The 16,939-nt window shown below is 35.8% G+C and overlaps 1 protein-coding gene across 3 annotated transcripts in view; it reads right to left on the minus strand.

Annotated features, from left to right (window-relative positions):
• CSMD3 (CUB and Sushi multiple domains 3) overlaps positions 1-16,939 on the minus strand; it is a 654,503-nt gene that overhangs the window by 257,638 nt on the left and 379,926 nt on the right. For all 3 annotated transcript variants that reach the window (XM_074145167.1, XM_074145166.1, XM_074145165.1), the window contains 2 exons: positions 9,843-10,037; positions 929-1,067 (listed from right to left, as the gene is read on the minus strand). In XM_074145167.1, the coding sequence (XP_074001268.1) occupies positions 929-1,067; positions 9,843-10,037 (334 nt within the window). The remainder of the gene's footprint in view (positions 1-928; positions 1,068-9,842; positions 10,038-16,939) is intronic.

The raw sequence follows: 16,939 nt of genomic DNA on the forward strand, positions 1-16,939 counted from the left end.
GCTGGTCATTTTCATACCCTGCTGAAAACAACTTTTGAATTATATTAAAACAAAGCCATATTTTCTCTTTTGAGTGTGACTGGTCGTCACAATATGCTGCATAAATAGCAACTGAAAAGTACTTGCATGATATTCGTGTGCTGTAACTCATCAAAGGCTCTTTTTTTCCTGGATCATCATTTAACTTTATTAGTATTTACAATTAAAAAGAATCTAAAACATCCTTGAAAATATGTAGAACATGTAGCATCTTTTAATTACTTTTTCTGTTTTGCTTTCTCATAAAGACCTTAAATGAAATGCCCACGTCTTGCTATGATAAGAAACTTAAAGTCCTCAGCATATTTCAGTCCTTGGAATTAGGAAAGGACCAAAGTAATAGGCAATAATGTAGGAAAAGTGGAATGCTGCAGTAATTTGGGAAAACTGGAATTCCACCCTGAGAGTATAGAGTCCTTTCACAAAAACAGATCAGCTGATTTGATAATTAAATATTCACCACGGATAAAAATATGAATGCATTTAATTCAGTTTTCACAGTTGATTCAAATTTCCGGAGTTGAAGATTTCACAGGTTAGAGAGAAAAAAAAAAACATTTTGTAATTATAATTCATCACAGCAACACAGCTACAAGCAAATGAACATGTTAATCTTTAAAAACAGACAAAATTTTTAACTAGGCCAGGCAGGCTTAAATATATGCAAGAGGGTAGGAATTTCAAAAGGATTTCAGTGCATCCAAGTAGAAATTACACTGAAGATAATATGTATGCTCTGAAGGCTCTAAGGTGTTTTGGAAAATTCTACCTGATAATATAATTACTTGATTTTAGAGATAGTGAAAATTAATGCTATGACAGAGTTAATAAACTCCTGCTTCTGGGTAAAAACTGGAAAATATTAAATAAGAAAAACATTAGCCAAGACCTTTCAAATGTAATTTTGATAGAGTGTCCTGGTTCAGCTTCTATCACCCACTCACAGTTCAAGGAATCTTTGTAATACCCTGGCCAGCCTGGAGAGAGGATTACTCCACTGGGAGATGAAAAATGCCCACCACATGGAGCTAAAAACAAAACAGAGAGAAAGGTATAACACAGACTTATTATATGCAATTAAAAATTATCAGTTTCAATATAAGACATCTATAATGAACAAATTAAAAAAAAATCCAGTTGCAGGACAACGCAACAAAGCTTTGAAGCTGACAGACTCTGTAGGTTTCAGAATTAGATAGAGACAACTAAATCAAAACCTTAAAAAGATAAAACAACCTGTTCAATAAGTTCTGACAAAGCTTTTTATACCGTATTCTTAAAAGTACAATCTATTTTCCTGTAATAAAGGACATAACAAAATCTAATGTTTAAAACACATCATTACTTCTGTTTTTAATTGTGAGCAGAGATTTGAAAAACTTGCAAAAGTTTCAGTTGAGTATCAGAAACTAGTGAATTGTTATTTTAACTTTGACATTAATCCACTGTCGTACTACATATATTTTGCTTCTCATGTTTGCAGTTCAAATTTCTTATTCATGAAAAAAAAATATACTTACCGTTCTCACAAGATTTGTTGATATTTTTGAAGCATTTGGCAAATATATATTAAATACTATAACACCTACATCTGCAAACAGAAGTACTAGAAATAACGTGTAGTTTGTCTCTCAGAGATATGAGATAAATGAGAGCTAGGAAAATTGTATTAAAACATAATTGAAACCAAAGTTTTTGGTAATCATATTTAAAGTTTTTCAATGGTTTAATGACACATTAATTACAGGAATAAGCTCCACAGCTGTAAGTATTACAAAGATGAAGATCCTCTCTTTGATAGCAATTCTTCTTAAGTAGTTGAATAGAATCTGGTACGGAATGAGGGAAGTTTCCATTAGCCGATCAGTGTCAAGACAGTTATTCATAGCACAGAAGAGAGATTCTCAGAAGTAATAACGATGTTTGACTGATGCTGGTTTTGGCTATGGAGAGTACTAGTCTATCCCAAAAATGGTATAGTCTCACAGGTGGGAAGAGTAAGAACGATAAAACCAGTACTGCTAAAGGATAAGTCTTTTCGAAGCAAGTCTTGCAAAGCTTTGTTTGGGATTTGATTTCATGCACGAATGCAAACCCATTACATCTGATGGATCTACATGTGTATGTAAAGTCAAGTGCATGTGTCATCAGACTTCCGTGAGATTATCTTCTCCTCAGTGGTATGGATGGGCGAGGAAAAACATGCTTTTTGTTTATTTGATTTCAGTAAGAGATTGACATTCCCTAAATAGAGAAATTAATTCACAGCATTATCCTGAATTTTAGACATCTCAGAAATGCAGTAATTCCATCACTAGAAGCACTAACATTTTTTAAATAGGTAACAAATCACGCTTTCCTAGCAATTTAAAATATCTACTATGTCTTATGAATTTAATGCATATTCAGTATGGTAAATGGAACATATATTGGTCAGCAGAAGTATACACATCCACAAAAAAACATATCTATGCACCTTTCTATATGTGTATTATGCATATACATGAATATACTAAACGTACCTATATAGACAAATATACAAAACAGAAGTCTCCTTGATCTACAGGAGACAAGACAGAAAAGCAACTGATCTCTGAATGTATTTTCCTCTAGAAGAATATGATATATTTTCCTTGAGTTACAATGTTGCATATCAAATAATTAATTTCAATTACTTATTCCTGGGAAAAAAAATAATTTTTAAAATACTTTAAAATACTCTGAACTTTCTCACTCCAACTACTTCAATAAAAACTGTTGCAGGTAGGGGCATTTAGCAAGTTGGGTTTTAAAATTATTATTGTTATTATTATTATGAATTATATTTTAACTAAAATGGATTACCTAGAATCTTAAGTATAAAAGAGAGACTTAGGAGTAATATTATTAAAAAAAGCTTTTTTAAAGTTGCTCTGACTTGTGTGAGCATTACTTGAGAACTTATGAAGAGACTTAATCAAGCTTTCTTTGATGAAAAGATGGTAAGGACCTGATAAGCCCTATCGTGACGAAAAACAAAGTTAAGAAAAATATAATAGTGCAAGAGTAATTTTCACTAGACTACCATAACAGAATAAACATATAAAGCTTTATTTAGCATGCCAGATTATAATTTAGAACCTGTGAAATATAAGATATAAGTTGCTTATTTTCTGCAACAAATATGTTTTCCACGATGGTCAACAAAGCAGTACTTAAAAGACAAAAGTATTACACAGATCGTGTTCTTAAACTGGTTATCACAGACTCAAATGATGAGCAGTCTAAAATTTCTTTATTTTCAGGATTTGCTGACTAGTTTATAGATAATTAAATCCACAGAATATATTAGCTATTCAATTTAAACTTTACATTAAAACTAATTTTTCTGTCACAAAATCTTTTTGGCCAGACCTATTTTTATGTCCTGTATGTGAGGCAAAGAAGAAAACAAGCAACATAAATTTCAGTGCCTTACACCAGCAGGCAGAAGCAAAATTCATTGCTTCCCCACAATGTCAGCCATGAAGAAGTAGGTAGAACCTTTTTGGACAGTGCTAAATCATACAAAGCTGACAGTAAAACTGAACCACTCTCTTTTCCATTACCATCTGTTGTGTGGCACAGATGTGCACTGATGCAACCTGGATGAGAAGAAAGATGTAGCTGTCAAAGTGCACTCAACAACACAGTATCAAACACTGGATATCCCTTATTTTAGACAAATTCCTAATAAAACTACCCACTTTTCCTGTGTTATGTAAATAAGAATTGAACTAACTGGATAAGTGGATTCTCCAGGTTCAGCTTAAGAATGTTATCAGGCATTAGTCTTATATTGCATATCTCCTCACTGAGGATGAGATGATTTTCAGGGGACTCAAAAAAATTATTTACTCTTTTATAGCTATATTTCCACAAAATCTTCTGGCCATACCGATTCCACTTCTGGAGTGAGGGCACTGTATTCTGGAGAGCAGAGCTTTTTAACACTACTGAGATGTAAAAGATATCAAGGAACAGATACTAAACTGCAAACTACAATAGAAAACATTAGGATTAGGTGTCTTGCGGTTAAACAAAGAGATACCAACATTAAAATAAGAATCTTTGTCACCTTAATCTTCTCTCTTGCAGATGACATGGATATATGCCAAGAGTGGGATATAGTAATCTGTACAAATACAAATAAAAAAAAAAATCTGTACAAATTCGGTTGGACTAGGTGATCTTAAAAGGTCCCTTCCAACCTAGGTGATTCTGTGATTCTGTGAAATACTTAGAGAGTGCGTGTATATATATATAAGAACTTTTTTGTATACAGTTATCAAGTAGGCCGGATGGTAACTTATACACACTAGAAAAGTACAATTTCTCCAGTTAGACATATGCTTAAATACTTTGTTGTTTCTGATGAATACTGGTGTAAATACATTAACTTATAGAACTATAAATGCATGACAAAGTTATTGTTATTATGAGCTTCTTTGCTTAACTGCTAATTAAGAATTTGATCCAGCCCAACTTAGATTTGGTGAGCTTCTCAGGTTCTGAACTGTCAGGGACTAAACATATTTTCTAAAGGAAAATCTTACAGGGTAGTTTTGGGGTTTTTGTTTTGGTTTTTTTGGCGGTTTGTTTGGTTTGGTTTTTGTTTTTTTTTTTTTTTTAATCTGTTAATTTTAGTTTTATGACAAATTCACCAAACTACCCTGGATTTCACCAAGCCTCAAAGTTCATACACAGCCAACGTAATCAAGCTGGAAATTTTCCCTTGAATTTCATTTTGTAAGTGAAGGATGAGCTTGCTTTGTTTCTTTGCTAGGCTCACTAAACACATACACATATTTATTTACATTATAGGCATCTATATGTATACAAAGATTTTTATTTTTGCTTTTTTTCTTTTATTGTTGAATAAAAGCATCTTAGATAGTAAAGCACTGAAAGAGAGTTATATACTATATGTATGGATTTTGTAACTATCTGAATGCAACACATCATTAATTTCTAAACACAAGCAAAAACTTTTGGCCTGTTACCAAAACACTTCAGTATTCACTTCCAAAGCAAATGAGATCTGTCAGGAGACCTTCTGAAGACGATGAGAAATGAAGGGATTGAAAGCAGTCCTGCAGAGAAGGACTTGGGGATATTGGCGAATGAAAACTTGGACGTGAGCCGGCAATGTGTGCTTGCAGCCCAGAAAGCCAATCGTATCCTGGGCTGCAAAAAAAAGAAGGGTGGCCAGCAGTGTGAGGGTGGTGGTTTTTCCCCTCTGCTCTGCTCTTGTGAGAACCCACCTGGAGTACTGCGTGCATCTATGGGGTCCTCAGCACAAGAAGGTCATGGACGTGTTAGAGCAGGTTAGGAGGACCACAAAAAAGGATCAGAGGGATGAAACACATCTCCTGTGAAAGAAGGCTCAGAGAGTTGGGGATGTTCAGCTTGGAGAAAAGCAAACTCTGGGGAAAACTTATTATGCCTTTCAATATTTAAAGAGGGCTTACAGGAAAGACAGAGACTTTTCATCAGTGCCTGTGGTGATAAGACAAGGGATAACAGCTTTAAACTGAAAGAGCATAGATTTACATTGGATATAAGAAAGACATTTTTTACAATGAGGGAGACACTGGAACAGGTTGCCTAGAAGAACCTTAAAGGCTCTTAAAGAGCCTCGTTTTTTAGAAAATAAAACACTGGTCATCTTGCCAAAGGATTGTTTCCCTGACCTTTTTTACATTGCTTTTCAGCCCCTGTTCTTTCTTCTATTTGATGGTTGCCTGGCAGATTCATACTCACTGTCAATGTGTTAAAAACAAAACACTAGAAATATAACATAATTAGAGGTTGTCATCAACCAGAATCTCTTTGTCAAACACATCGTCTATGCCAAATACTGAAAGCCAGTCTTAGCCTGATCTAAGAACCCTCACAAAGTCATTTCTATTTATTTCTTTGTGTAGTAAGGTGCAGGGTTGCTGCAGGAAATTTCCACACGTGAGTATGAAGAAAGCTGTGAGGGTGACAGACTAATCACTGAACATCTTGCAGATTCATAGTTTTTGACCCTTTTTTAAAGATCTTATCACCCATGCTACAGAACAGCAGGATATTAAACATTACAGGAGTTGTGCAGGAAGACCAGGGTCAGAGCTGCAGCACAGGTACAACAGCATAATATTACAAGAGATTTTGGGAAAGTCCTCCATATAACCCTCACACAGGAAGGATGAAAGGCACAAGGACAGGAATCCCAAATTCAAAAGCATCCGGGAAAACCAAAAGCAGGGCTTCTTCACTAGAGAAGAAAAGCCAGGAGCCAAGGATAATCACTCACACATGCAGGCAGAGTTAGTGCCTTCACAGACAGAGCATCATCCAAATCTACCTAAGCAAGGTGAACAGGTGGCATTGCTGTGGCAGGGACCGACAGCCCCAGGCTTAACTGAAATGGGATGCTGGGCCACGGGCAGGGCTGAGACAAAGCCTCAGCAGGTGCTGGTCAGGATTGCCCTGAAAAATGAGTATGCTGACCCTATCCATCTGCACCACACTTATGTAGTTCTCTCCTATATATTTTAATAGCCGAAATTTCTGCAGTGGAAGGAAAACTGCACAGCAGTCACATTCAGTGTCTTCTAGTCAGTATGTGGAGTTGATGCCTTTGCCATGATGTATATGACAATGAAATTATGAGGTCTGTGTAGGGCAAGCAAATCACCTTATATGAAATAACTTTCCATTACAGACAGATGTGTACACAGTCAATAAAAATTCTGAATGTCCCAACAGACAAAACTGCATTATTAGCTTAAAAATATTTTCATTTGTCTTCAAAATTTATCGTAAATTTAAAAAATATACTTAATTCTACAGCTGATAAATACATCTAATTCAAATATAACAGGGTCCCAACATCTAGGATTCCAATATATGTTCCATTCAGAGTTTCAGACCACCTATGGATCAGATTATCCTGCACATAGATATTTTAAAATATTCCCATTAATTTAAGTTTTTAATGTAACATTGAAAATGCAACTTTATCTTTAATAGCAATGTTATTCAGCTCTATAAACCTTATAATAAAGCAAGTGCATTATGTCATAACAGAGTCATAGAGTTATACAGTACCAGGTTGGAAGGGACATCAAAGATCACCTGGTCCAAACTGTCTCAGCAAAAGCAGTCTCATAGCCCAGCACCCTGTTCAGCTGAATCTTAAAAGTGTCGAATCTTGGGGAATCCACCACTTCCCTGGGGAGATTATTCCAATGTCTGATTGTTCATCTTGTGAAAAATTTTCCTTTTGAGTCCAATAAGAATCCCCCCTGGAGTAACTTGTACCCATTGCCCCTCATCTTCTCCATTTGATGCCTTGTAAAAAGGGAGTCTCTATCTTCTCTTTAGCCATTCTTGAAATACTGGAACGCAGTGATAAGGTCTACCCTAAGCCTTCTTTTCTCAAGGCTGAACAAACAGTTCTCTCGGCCTTTCCTCATATGGCAGGATTTCCATCTGTTCACATCTTTTTTTGTATAGCAGCCACCAAAACTGAACACTGTATTCCAGGTGTTGCCTGACAAGCACTGAGTGGGACAAAGACTTCTTTGTCTCTGCTGATGATGCCCTTGTTGATGCAACCCAACATCCCATTGGCTTTCTTTGCCGCTGCAGCATGCTGTTCACTTATATAGAGTTTATTGTCCACCAGGGCCCCCACGTCCCTTTCCACAGAGCTGCTCCCCAGCCAGGTAGATAATAGTGCCTGTACTGCACTCCTGGATTATGTTTTCCCAGGTGCAAGACCTTACACTTGTCCTTGTTGAATTTCATAAGATTCTTGTTAGCCCACTCTTCCAGCCTATTCAGGCCTTCCTGCAGGGTGGCTCTCCCTTCCAAAGTGTCCACTTCCCCATTCAGTTTGGTGTCATCAGCAAACTCCAGCAGGGTACACTTGACCCCATCACCCAGATCACTTATGAACCTGTATTGTTGTTTGCAAGGCCTGGGGCCCAGCAGTGCTGCTGAAGACAAAGGTGAAGAAAATACTGGGAACCTCTGCCTTTTCAGTGCTGTCAGTGACTAATTTACCTCTCCTTTTGAAGAGCAGGCCAATATTTTCCTTCTGTTTCCGCACCTGAAGAATCCTTTCTTGTAGTTTTTGACATCTCTGGCCAGTTTCAATTCAAGATGAGCATTTGCTTTCTAACTGCATCTCTGCATGCCCTGGCAATGCCCTTGTAGTTCTCAAGTATTCACCTGCTTTTCCACTTCTGGTATGCTTCTCTTTTCATTTTAAGAAGACTCAGAAGCTCACAGGTAAGGTGGTCTCTTGCTTTGTATACTTCCCTTACCTTTAAAGGGGATGAACTGTTTCTGTGCTTCAAGGGGAGCATTCTTGAAGAACTCTCACCATTCTCTAGCTCCTTTATCCTCCACGGAAACTTCCCACGGAATCCCTCCCAGTTGAGCTCTGAATGAGCTCAAGTTTGCTCTTCTGAAATCTAAAGCCTTCATCTTTGTACTAACCTTCAATGTGCTTCAGCAGGTTCCCAAACTCCATGATATTGTGATCAGTGCAGATTATATCATTATTGATTAAATAATATATTTTTTTAAAAAATCATTGCAAGCAGCTTAATTCATTTTACTTTACCTTTAGGTGAAGAGATCTTAAAATACAGACAATTAAAGAAGCAAAGGTTATATTTTTATATCTATTAGTACAAACAAGTCTAAGGAAATATCACAACCTCTAAAACACAGTGTTATGTATGTATGGAAGTATTTAATTTCTATGAATAGGAAGATAAATTGGTAAGAGAATCTTCCCCAGCCTAGATGTTACTGTGGATAGAAGAAACATAAACATAAAACCCCTCACATGGTTTTAAATACCATAGCTAAAAAACCTGAAAAGAGATCAACATCTTGATTTTAACCTAATGTTGTATCAGCAAATGTCACAAATTATTTTAAGTTGTTCATCTGTCTGAAGTAGGAAGTCAACAGCTGTATTTTGAAGAAAACCTTCTATATGAAACTGGGTGAAAATAATTAAAAAAACATCCAGAAACAACCAACAAACCAAAACCAAAAAACCCAAATTTCTTGACTGCTTAAGAACCTTGAGAGACAAGTTGAGCAAGAGCTTTAAATATTGAAGTTCAAGAACAGAAACCTTCATTATACTAAAATAAGGTTCAGTGAAAACAGAAGGGTTTTCTTATTTTATTCTTCCCTGCTATTTCTTTCTCCAAGGTATTAACAAGTCCAGTCATGATATTGATTGGACTGAAATTCAAAAATGAAGGAATGAATATTATTGGTGTATTGCTAGCCTTGAAGCTCATTGCTTTAAACAGTTTCTCAAATTGGACAAATACATGATTTAAAAAGAAGAGGGAAAAATAAGGAAGGAAAGATCCTTTCAAGCTTAAAATGTCTTTGGGAAATGGTTGTTCCACCAGTGCCCAAGAGTTATCTGAAAGTATGAACAGTATAAACTATTCCTGTTCCAGTCCTAATAAGTTTCTTAGAGGAGTCTTCATTATTACTGAGGTTATATAGCAGCGTGTGCATCACTGATGTTTATGACAATATTTTTTCATGTTTTTCTTCTGTTCTTATAACAGTTACGAGAAAAATTCACTCTTGCAGACAGGTTTATAGTAAAAGCTCATGCCTCTCCAGAGTCTTTTATTAAGGACTGGGTTTTACAGGAGCTTAGTGCTATCCATTTGCAAAAAACCTGAACTAAACTACTTAAAAGACATTACATCAAACTCTGCTGAATCAGAAGGAAATATTATACATACCTCCACACTTAGGAATAGGTCCACTCCACATTACTTTTCCATCCATTAGCATGCAAGTAATTGTTTCAGTTCCTTGTGTTTTAATAAATCCTTCCTCACATATAACAGAAATAGAGCTTCCCAGCTGAAAGTTATCACCAAAACGCCGAGCATTGATTGGAACTCCAGGATCAGGGCACTCGTTATGTCCAAATGCTTTTCAAAAGAAAAAAAAAGGGGGGGGGGGCGGGGGCAGGGGAGAGAGGGAGGGGGGCGTGAATAGAGTGATAACTCTAGCAGGTAAGTTGACGCTTTTAGGATTTTATTTTGCTAATAAGAGCAAACTATTTATATTGGGAAACGATAAAAACCAAAAGCTTGATCAACAGCAGAAAATGTATACTAGTACAAAAAAATGGCTTAAAATATGATAAAGTTATACAAACAAGAATATTAGTTTGGACAGCTAGACACAGGCAGATACCAGTGATCACTAAGTTCTCCTTTCCAACAGCCCATCCTATCCAATGTTACAGTGGGACAGAAGCATCCACCAGAAGGGCAGGGGAAGGATCTATGATATAATAACTTTAGTCATCTTTTGTATTTTCAATTCACCATCACAACCATTCAAACCACACTGACCTCAGTGTGCCCAATATTGCCATGGCCTATTTCGTTTCCTGTGCTGAGGGCTCGCGAACAGCTACAAAAAGAGTGATGTTGATGAAGGAAAGAAAACCTGGAATTTTAACTATATTGTTATATTTAAGGTCAAAGAAATTCTTAGCATGTACAAATCCTTCCAAAATTTGAAGTTTATTTATGGGCAAAGTAAAAAATTGTATTTTCCCTGCATATATGTAGATACTATAACAAAGATAGTCCATCTCTTTTACTACAGAATACACCTTACACTGGGAGAAAAAACAAGATCATCTTCCTACCAGAAGTGAGCAAAGTCATATTTACTGTAATATCGTTAGAAGATATGCATTAATTAGTATATTTTTATGTTTTCTTTATTAATAATACTGCACATAAATCTTAAATTTTAAAAAAATGTTGATTTTTCAGTGAGAACAAATATCACAAGCACAATATCCACCTTCTTCACATGTGATGACTGCAAATTATATCTTTATAAATATGCCTACATTTGGAAACATCAGAAAGGACTATGTCCTAAAAAGATAATATTCACAGTATTTTTCTGCAGTTTTACTGATGTGTCTGCTAGACAAAACATATCCAATCTGCCCCATGAAATCTTTAAAAAAAAAAATTACTATTTCATTAACTTAGCAGAAAGATTTCTCAGACGTTGCATTACAGAAGTATTAAGAATCATAATAACAGACAAGAGAAAGCATTCATTTATTGACATTTTGAATTAGGAAATACTGCATATATTAGGGATGAAAATAGTGCTTTCATTGAAGAGTTGTCTACCATTTGAGGATGACATTTAAAAATGTCACAATCCCATACTTTTTCATAGGGATTACAAAAAATTTTTCTACACTTTATGCAGAGTCATCACTTTTAGTGAGGGGATTGATAGTGTGTTTTTCTTACTAACATCAGACAACACAGAGATAGATTTTCAATATTGTTGTCTGTAAATGTAGATAAACATTGACTCCAGGTATAGCTTGCTTGTAGACGACACAGGTTTATTAAGGGCTGCAAAATCAGTTCATTGTTCTACATTTCAGTTCAGGAACTGTGAGTTGTGGCTGCTGCTGCTACAGAAACAATTGTACTGTATAGGATGGCTATGGGAGGCAAGAGAGTGAAAGACAACCGTTCCCAACAACAGCAATCACTCCTAGCCTAGCCTGGCTGAGTAACATCACTTGATGAGAAAAATTCAGTCTGCCTATACTTCTGAAAATCTTCATGGTGGAGCTGTAATATTATATACAAGCCTTAAACTGAAAAGAAAAAGAACTCAGGGGTATATTGTTAATATTAATATTCTACCCATCATCAATAAATCAAGAAACCATGGAAAAGTTCTTTATGGAATATTACTTGTAAAGAGGAGATCCAGCTTTCCTGGCATTTATACTCATCAACTATCATCATTTTAGTGGTATTTTAAGTAGTATCTGGAAAAAAGCCAGGCAGCATAATCATAGCACAGGGTGATGGTGAAGTACTTTCAGTTCTGATATTAACTCAGAAGGATGTTAAAACCTGCATTTTGCAGACAAAAAACATGAAGGGGAAGAACAGCAGAGATCTCAAGAGATAGGAAGGCAGGAATGAAGCTAACCATAACTCATCTGGTCTGCTCTGAAAGGTCCTTGGAAATAGGGCCAGAAAGGAGTGGTCCACTGGCACGATTACTTGTTTTGGTAGATTGCCCTACAAAGACTTTTAGCTGATAAGTCTAGCAATGGCTTCAGAGTAAATGTAACCATTTCAGACAAAAATATACAAGAAGAAACAGAAGTTAGGAGAATATAAAATAATAAAGAGATACTCCATAAAAACATTGTGAAAGGTTGCTAGAAGCTACGCAAACAACTAGTAGGTTATTCAGTACCAACACATGCAAACTCATACTTTGTCTAGTACATGAGTTTGAAGAATTCTATCTTGGGAAGTACTGAGACTGGAAAAGTCTAGCAGGAGGGAGTGCCAGCAAAAATATGCCATGATGGACCTACCCTATCACAACAATAAAACATACTAAAGCAGTCTTTGGATATAAAAGCAGCATCTGGGATTGTAACTGTCTTGGCCTACTGAGCCTAATTACTTGAGTGATTTCAGCTCATGTCAGAGGTCCACAGTTTGACCTTTGTCATGCTGTTATGTAGTTCATAGGGTTGTAAATTTTGCTAGATAAAACATAATTAAACAGCTGTAATGAAAACAGCAACAAGAAAACCTGAATAACTGGCAGAAATCTGAACTTATACAAAAATATTTGCCCAGCACCTCTTACACCCTGACCAGGGAGCAAGAGCTCAAAGCAACCCACCAACTAGCACAAATCAAACAATCTGGAAGATGTTCTCCACCTCAAAAAAACTCATCCACCTCAGCCTGATGGGAGGTTGGCATGACTCTGGCTTCTGGAATACCTGCCCATGGAGGACCTCCAGGGGCACCTGGGACCAAATTCTCATGGCCTGAGCTGACACACTTCCTCCCACCCACTGACAACCCCTGCTTCTACCAGTGAGGAAAAGGGAGGTAGAGATAATCACTAGTGACTGTTCTCTTCTTTGCATTAACTCCTTTGTTACAGGCAATAAACAATGATTCTCCTTCACATGGCTCCAACTGTTGCATAGTAATTAATGTGTGGATTTTGTCCATCTAACCTAGGAAATCCAGACCGAAGCAGAGAGACTCAATTGTTTGCAATTTATGTGACTATGTTCAGATACTATGTTTAGTTCTGATCTCCATATTTGAACAAAGATGTAGATACAGCAGGAAGCATTCATAAAGGAGTCACAAATATGATAAAAGGCTCATACTTTCTCTGAATTGAGGAGTTCAATGCATATAACTTATTAGAGGGAAGACTAAGGGATGACCTTCACTGAAACCAGAAATTTTATTGAGGGCTTGTGGGTTTGGTTTATAAACTGGAAGGAAGGAGCCAGGTGTAAGTATGCAGTTCTATAGCAACTCAAACCAATGTTTCAGGTTGCTACGTTCCTGTGTTCTGCTGTACCCAGTATAGCACTCTCCTGCCTCATTCCACACTTTGCATCAACAGTAGTGCATAGCCAGATATAAGTAAACCAATACAAGGATCTGACCAAGCTGAAAATCACAGCCTTTTGAGTTCATGTTCCTTTAGTTATTGGTACTAGATTATTTTTAAGGTCCCTTCCAATCTAAAGCATTCTATGATTCTATGATTTATGTGGGATTGTCCCAAAATTTAACTCATTAGAAATCTTTGTCAGACTTACTGAAGTAACTCGAAGATAAGACATTTGGAATCTAATTTTTGTTTACTTCCAACAGAAGCGGAATTTATGGTTACTTTTACTGGAATAAGAATAATTATCTGAGACCACGTATGTTGCCATAATAAAAATAAATATGGAAAAAAATAGTTTCTGATAAATACTATTTAAAAATCAGCGTATGGATTGATGGACTATGGAGCTTTATTCCTCTCCATCTCATATGTAAAAAACATTAATGAAGTTATTTACATTAGTAGCCTACATTTTTTTTAGAAAAGATTAATCATGTTGTACCTTTTCTGTAATATTCTGTTTCTACTCTTGAAGAGGGCAAAAATCGACTGAGAATTTTGAGATATATAACCAGGAGTGTTGGCAAAAATGGATATTTTTAATTAACTTTGGGTTTATGAATGCCAAGACAGAGCAAAAATGATATTAATTCCTTTTCATCTTCTTTCTGGCCTTAAACTATTTACTATGGAAAGATTACTTCTGCAATTTATCAGATTGCAGCTGTCTTTACTGAATAAAGAGTAGACTCATTTTCTGGAGTTATTTTTGCTTTTTTAAGTAGATTTTAACTACAGAGTTTAACACACACACCTCCATTCTAGTATAAACACAACCATAAAAAGAAATAAAAATATAAATGTGTTAAACTGCTCACATATAGAAAACACTTCTTTATAGTAATTCTTTTCAGAGTGAGTGTGTTTCATTATACAACTGGTAAAAGTTAATATTGAACTGTTACTTCTTTATAAAAATTAAAATTGTACCATTTGGTACTATCAGTGCATACTTGAAGTAATTGATAACTGAGAGATATCACAATCAGACTACCACATGCCCAAGGAAGTCTGCAAATTTTTTAAAGGACAAGAATTTATTCTGATTAGTATATTTATATGGAACTGAAATATTAAATCTGAAGTTATGACAGTGTTTGATGAATCATATTTCAAAAGAAAAACTTAATATAAGGATTATTCCATGCTAGTCATCTGCACCTTTCCTTTTTACTGTAAATCCTACATTAACTGATGTATGTTTAGTTCTAGTTCTGCAAAATGGGATGACTTGAGAATATCCATTTATATAAGCACCTAATTTTTATCCAAGAAGACTGCCTTAGACTCTCCAATAATTTATTCTTTTTTCTCATCACTGGATTTAAGCTTGACACCATTGAGCACACCACAGCGAAACCTTAAAGAGGCAAGCAGAGCTCTTATAAATGTCAAAAGGACATGAAACAGAAGAAAATATAGAGCAAATATTACATCTTCTGTTAAGAAACATGTATTTAATATCTCATTTTCATTATAACTGATTTTATATTTCAATAGTACTGAATAACCCCAGACTTTCCAATATTTAGTTACCGTACCAAGATACCTAGCTACAGCTCAAAGTTTAGTTTGCAATGATGGCTGGTAGCTATAGAAAACAGTAAGAAGACACCACATTTTCTTCATGCTTACATTCTACATTTGTCAGAAATGACCTGGGGATGAAGCAGCTAAGATAGAGGGCTGGGATCTGAAATATAAGACTATATCAGAAAAAATAATGTTTACACAGTAATCTGGTGTCAGCTTATCTCTTTCCTATTCAGACAGCAATGTCCAAGTGAAATCTTAAGAAATACTTCTTTGAAAGACTGACAACCTAAAATGAAACAAAACAAAAAAGAGAGAAAAAACAGATGGAGAGGCGAACTATGATGTAAGAAAAGTAGAGAGCCACAGGGGAATTTAGACCTTGCAATACTATGAAAATAATATTATTAACATTCTTTGGAAAAAAATGTGGAGTCTGGGTCTCTCAATTACCAAGTTCACTCAGTCTTATTTCCTCTTTGGTTTAATGGATCCTTTTTGCTTTATTAATAGTAAAACCTCTTCAACAATAAGGATTTTTTTTTTCATGAAGTCAAGCATGTAACACATTCTTCTGGGAAGGGGACATGTGGATATACTGCTCTCCTTCAAATCATGCAGTTGAAGATTCACTTATATTCCAGGTAAACCTCTGAAGTTATCATACTCTTAGGTGTTAGGGAAAAAGATGGGAATGGGATCAGTTACTCATGACATCAGACTTTTGGGAATATCCAAATGTCCATCACCTTTTGCCTATTTTGTCCACCTGTTGGCATGCAAAATTACTCTGCTACCTCTACCATCAGGAAAAAAAAAAAAAGAAAAAAATCCAAATGTGTGAACTGGGGCAGTTCTGGGTTGAGGATATGATCATCCCCTCAACAGCCACTCTGTTTTCCCTACCATCCTCTACACACAGTAGCAAGCCTGATAATTCAGGCATTTCCTCTCCTTCCAGTTTCCTTCCAACTCCCCAAAAAGGAACAATTTGGTTAAACCCAGTCCTTCTTACTTCACTGCTTGGATGGCAAAATTTAATTTTTCATTTTGCATATGCTCCTGGGAAAGCCTCACACAATATTTTGCAGTGTTATTCGTGCTGTGGGCTTCCATATTGCATCATCATGTCTGCTCTAGCTGGGAATATATGCTGCCTGGACTTTGGTGTCGGATAAATGCCAAATAATTTGATAGCAATACAACATAGGCAGTTCTTCATATGTCCTTCAGAAGAAATGTAACAATTTTGCCAGCAAAAAGTAAGGTGAATAAGTGCTAATGGTTTTTAGTACTGGAGAAGATAGTTAATGTCACCTTCAATTATTATGCTGTCAGTAAATGTAGTGCCAAGTAGTAAATGTGAAGCTATTTATGTTTTTGGTTGGTTTCCACCTTTTCACCTCCCACAAAAAAGAAGCAAGTGAAATACACAGAATTCCATTTTAATGGGAAACTCTCTGTTTCTGTGTAATAGATAAACTAAGCACAAAAGGTGACAGAAGATGCTGGTTCCCCTTTCAAAAGCTATAAATAGGTAGATATAATTCAGAACACTCAAGACAGAAGCTCAACTATTATTTACTGCAGTTGCTCTGAAAGGCAGTCCAGAAATTTCTCTCCCCATGGCTGTTACAGCTGTAAAAGTATATTCATGAGGATATTATTAATACGAATTTATCTCCAGCCTATATACAAGCATACCAAACCAGAGTGATTAGCAACTGTATGTAAGCATTCTTTTTAACATTGTAATGGTGTAGCCAGGCACAACATACAAACATTTTAC

This window comes from Numenius arquata, chromosome 3, assembly GCF_964106895.1.
Source record: "Numenius arquata chromosome 3, bNumArq3.hap1.1, whole genome shotgun sequence".
NCBI lineage: Eukaryota > Metazoa > Chordata > Aves > Charadriiformes > Scolopacidae > Numenius > Numenius arquata.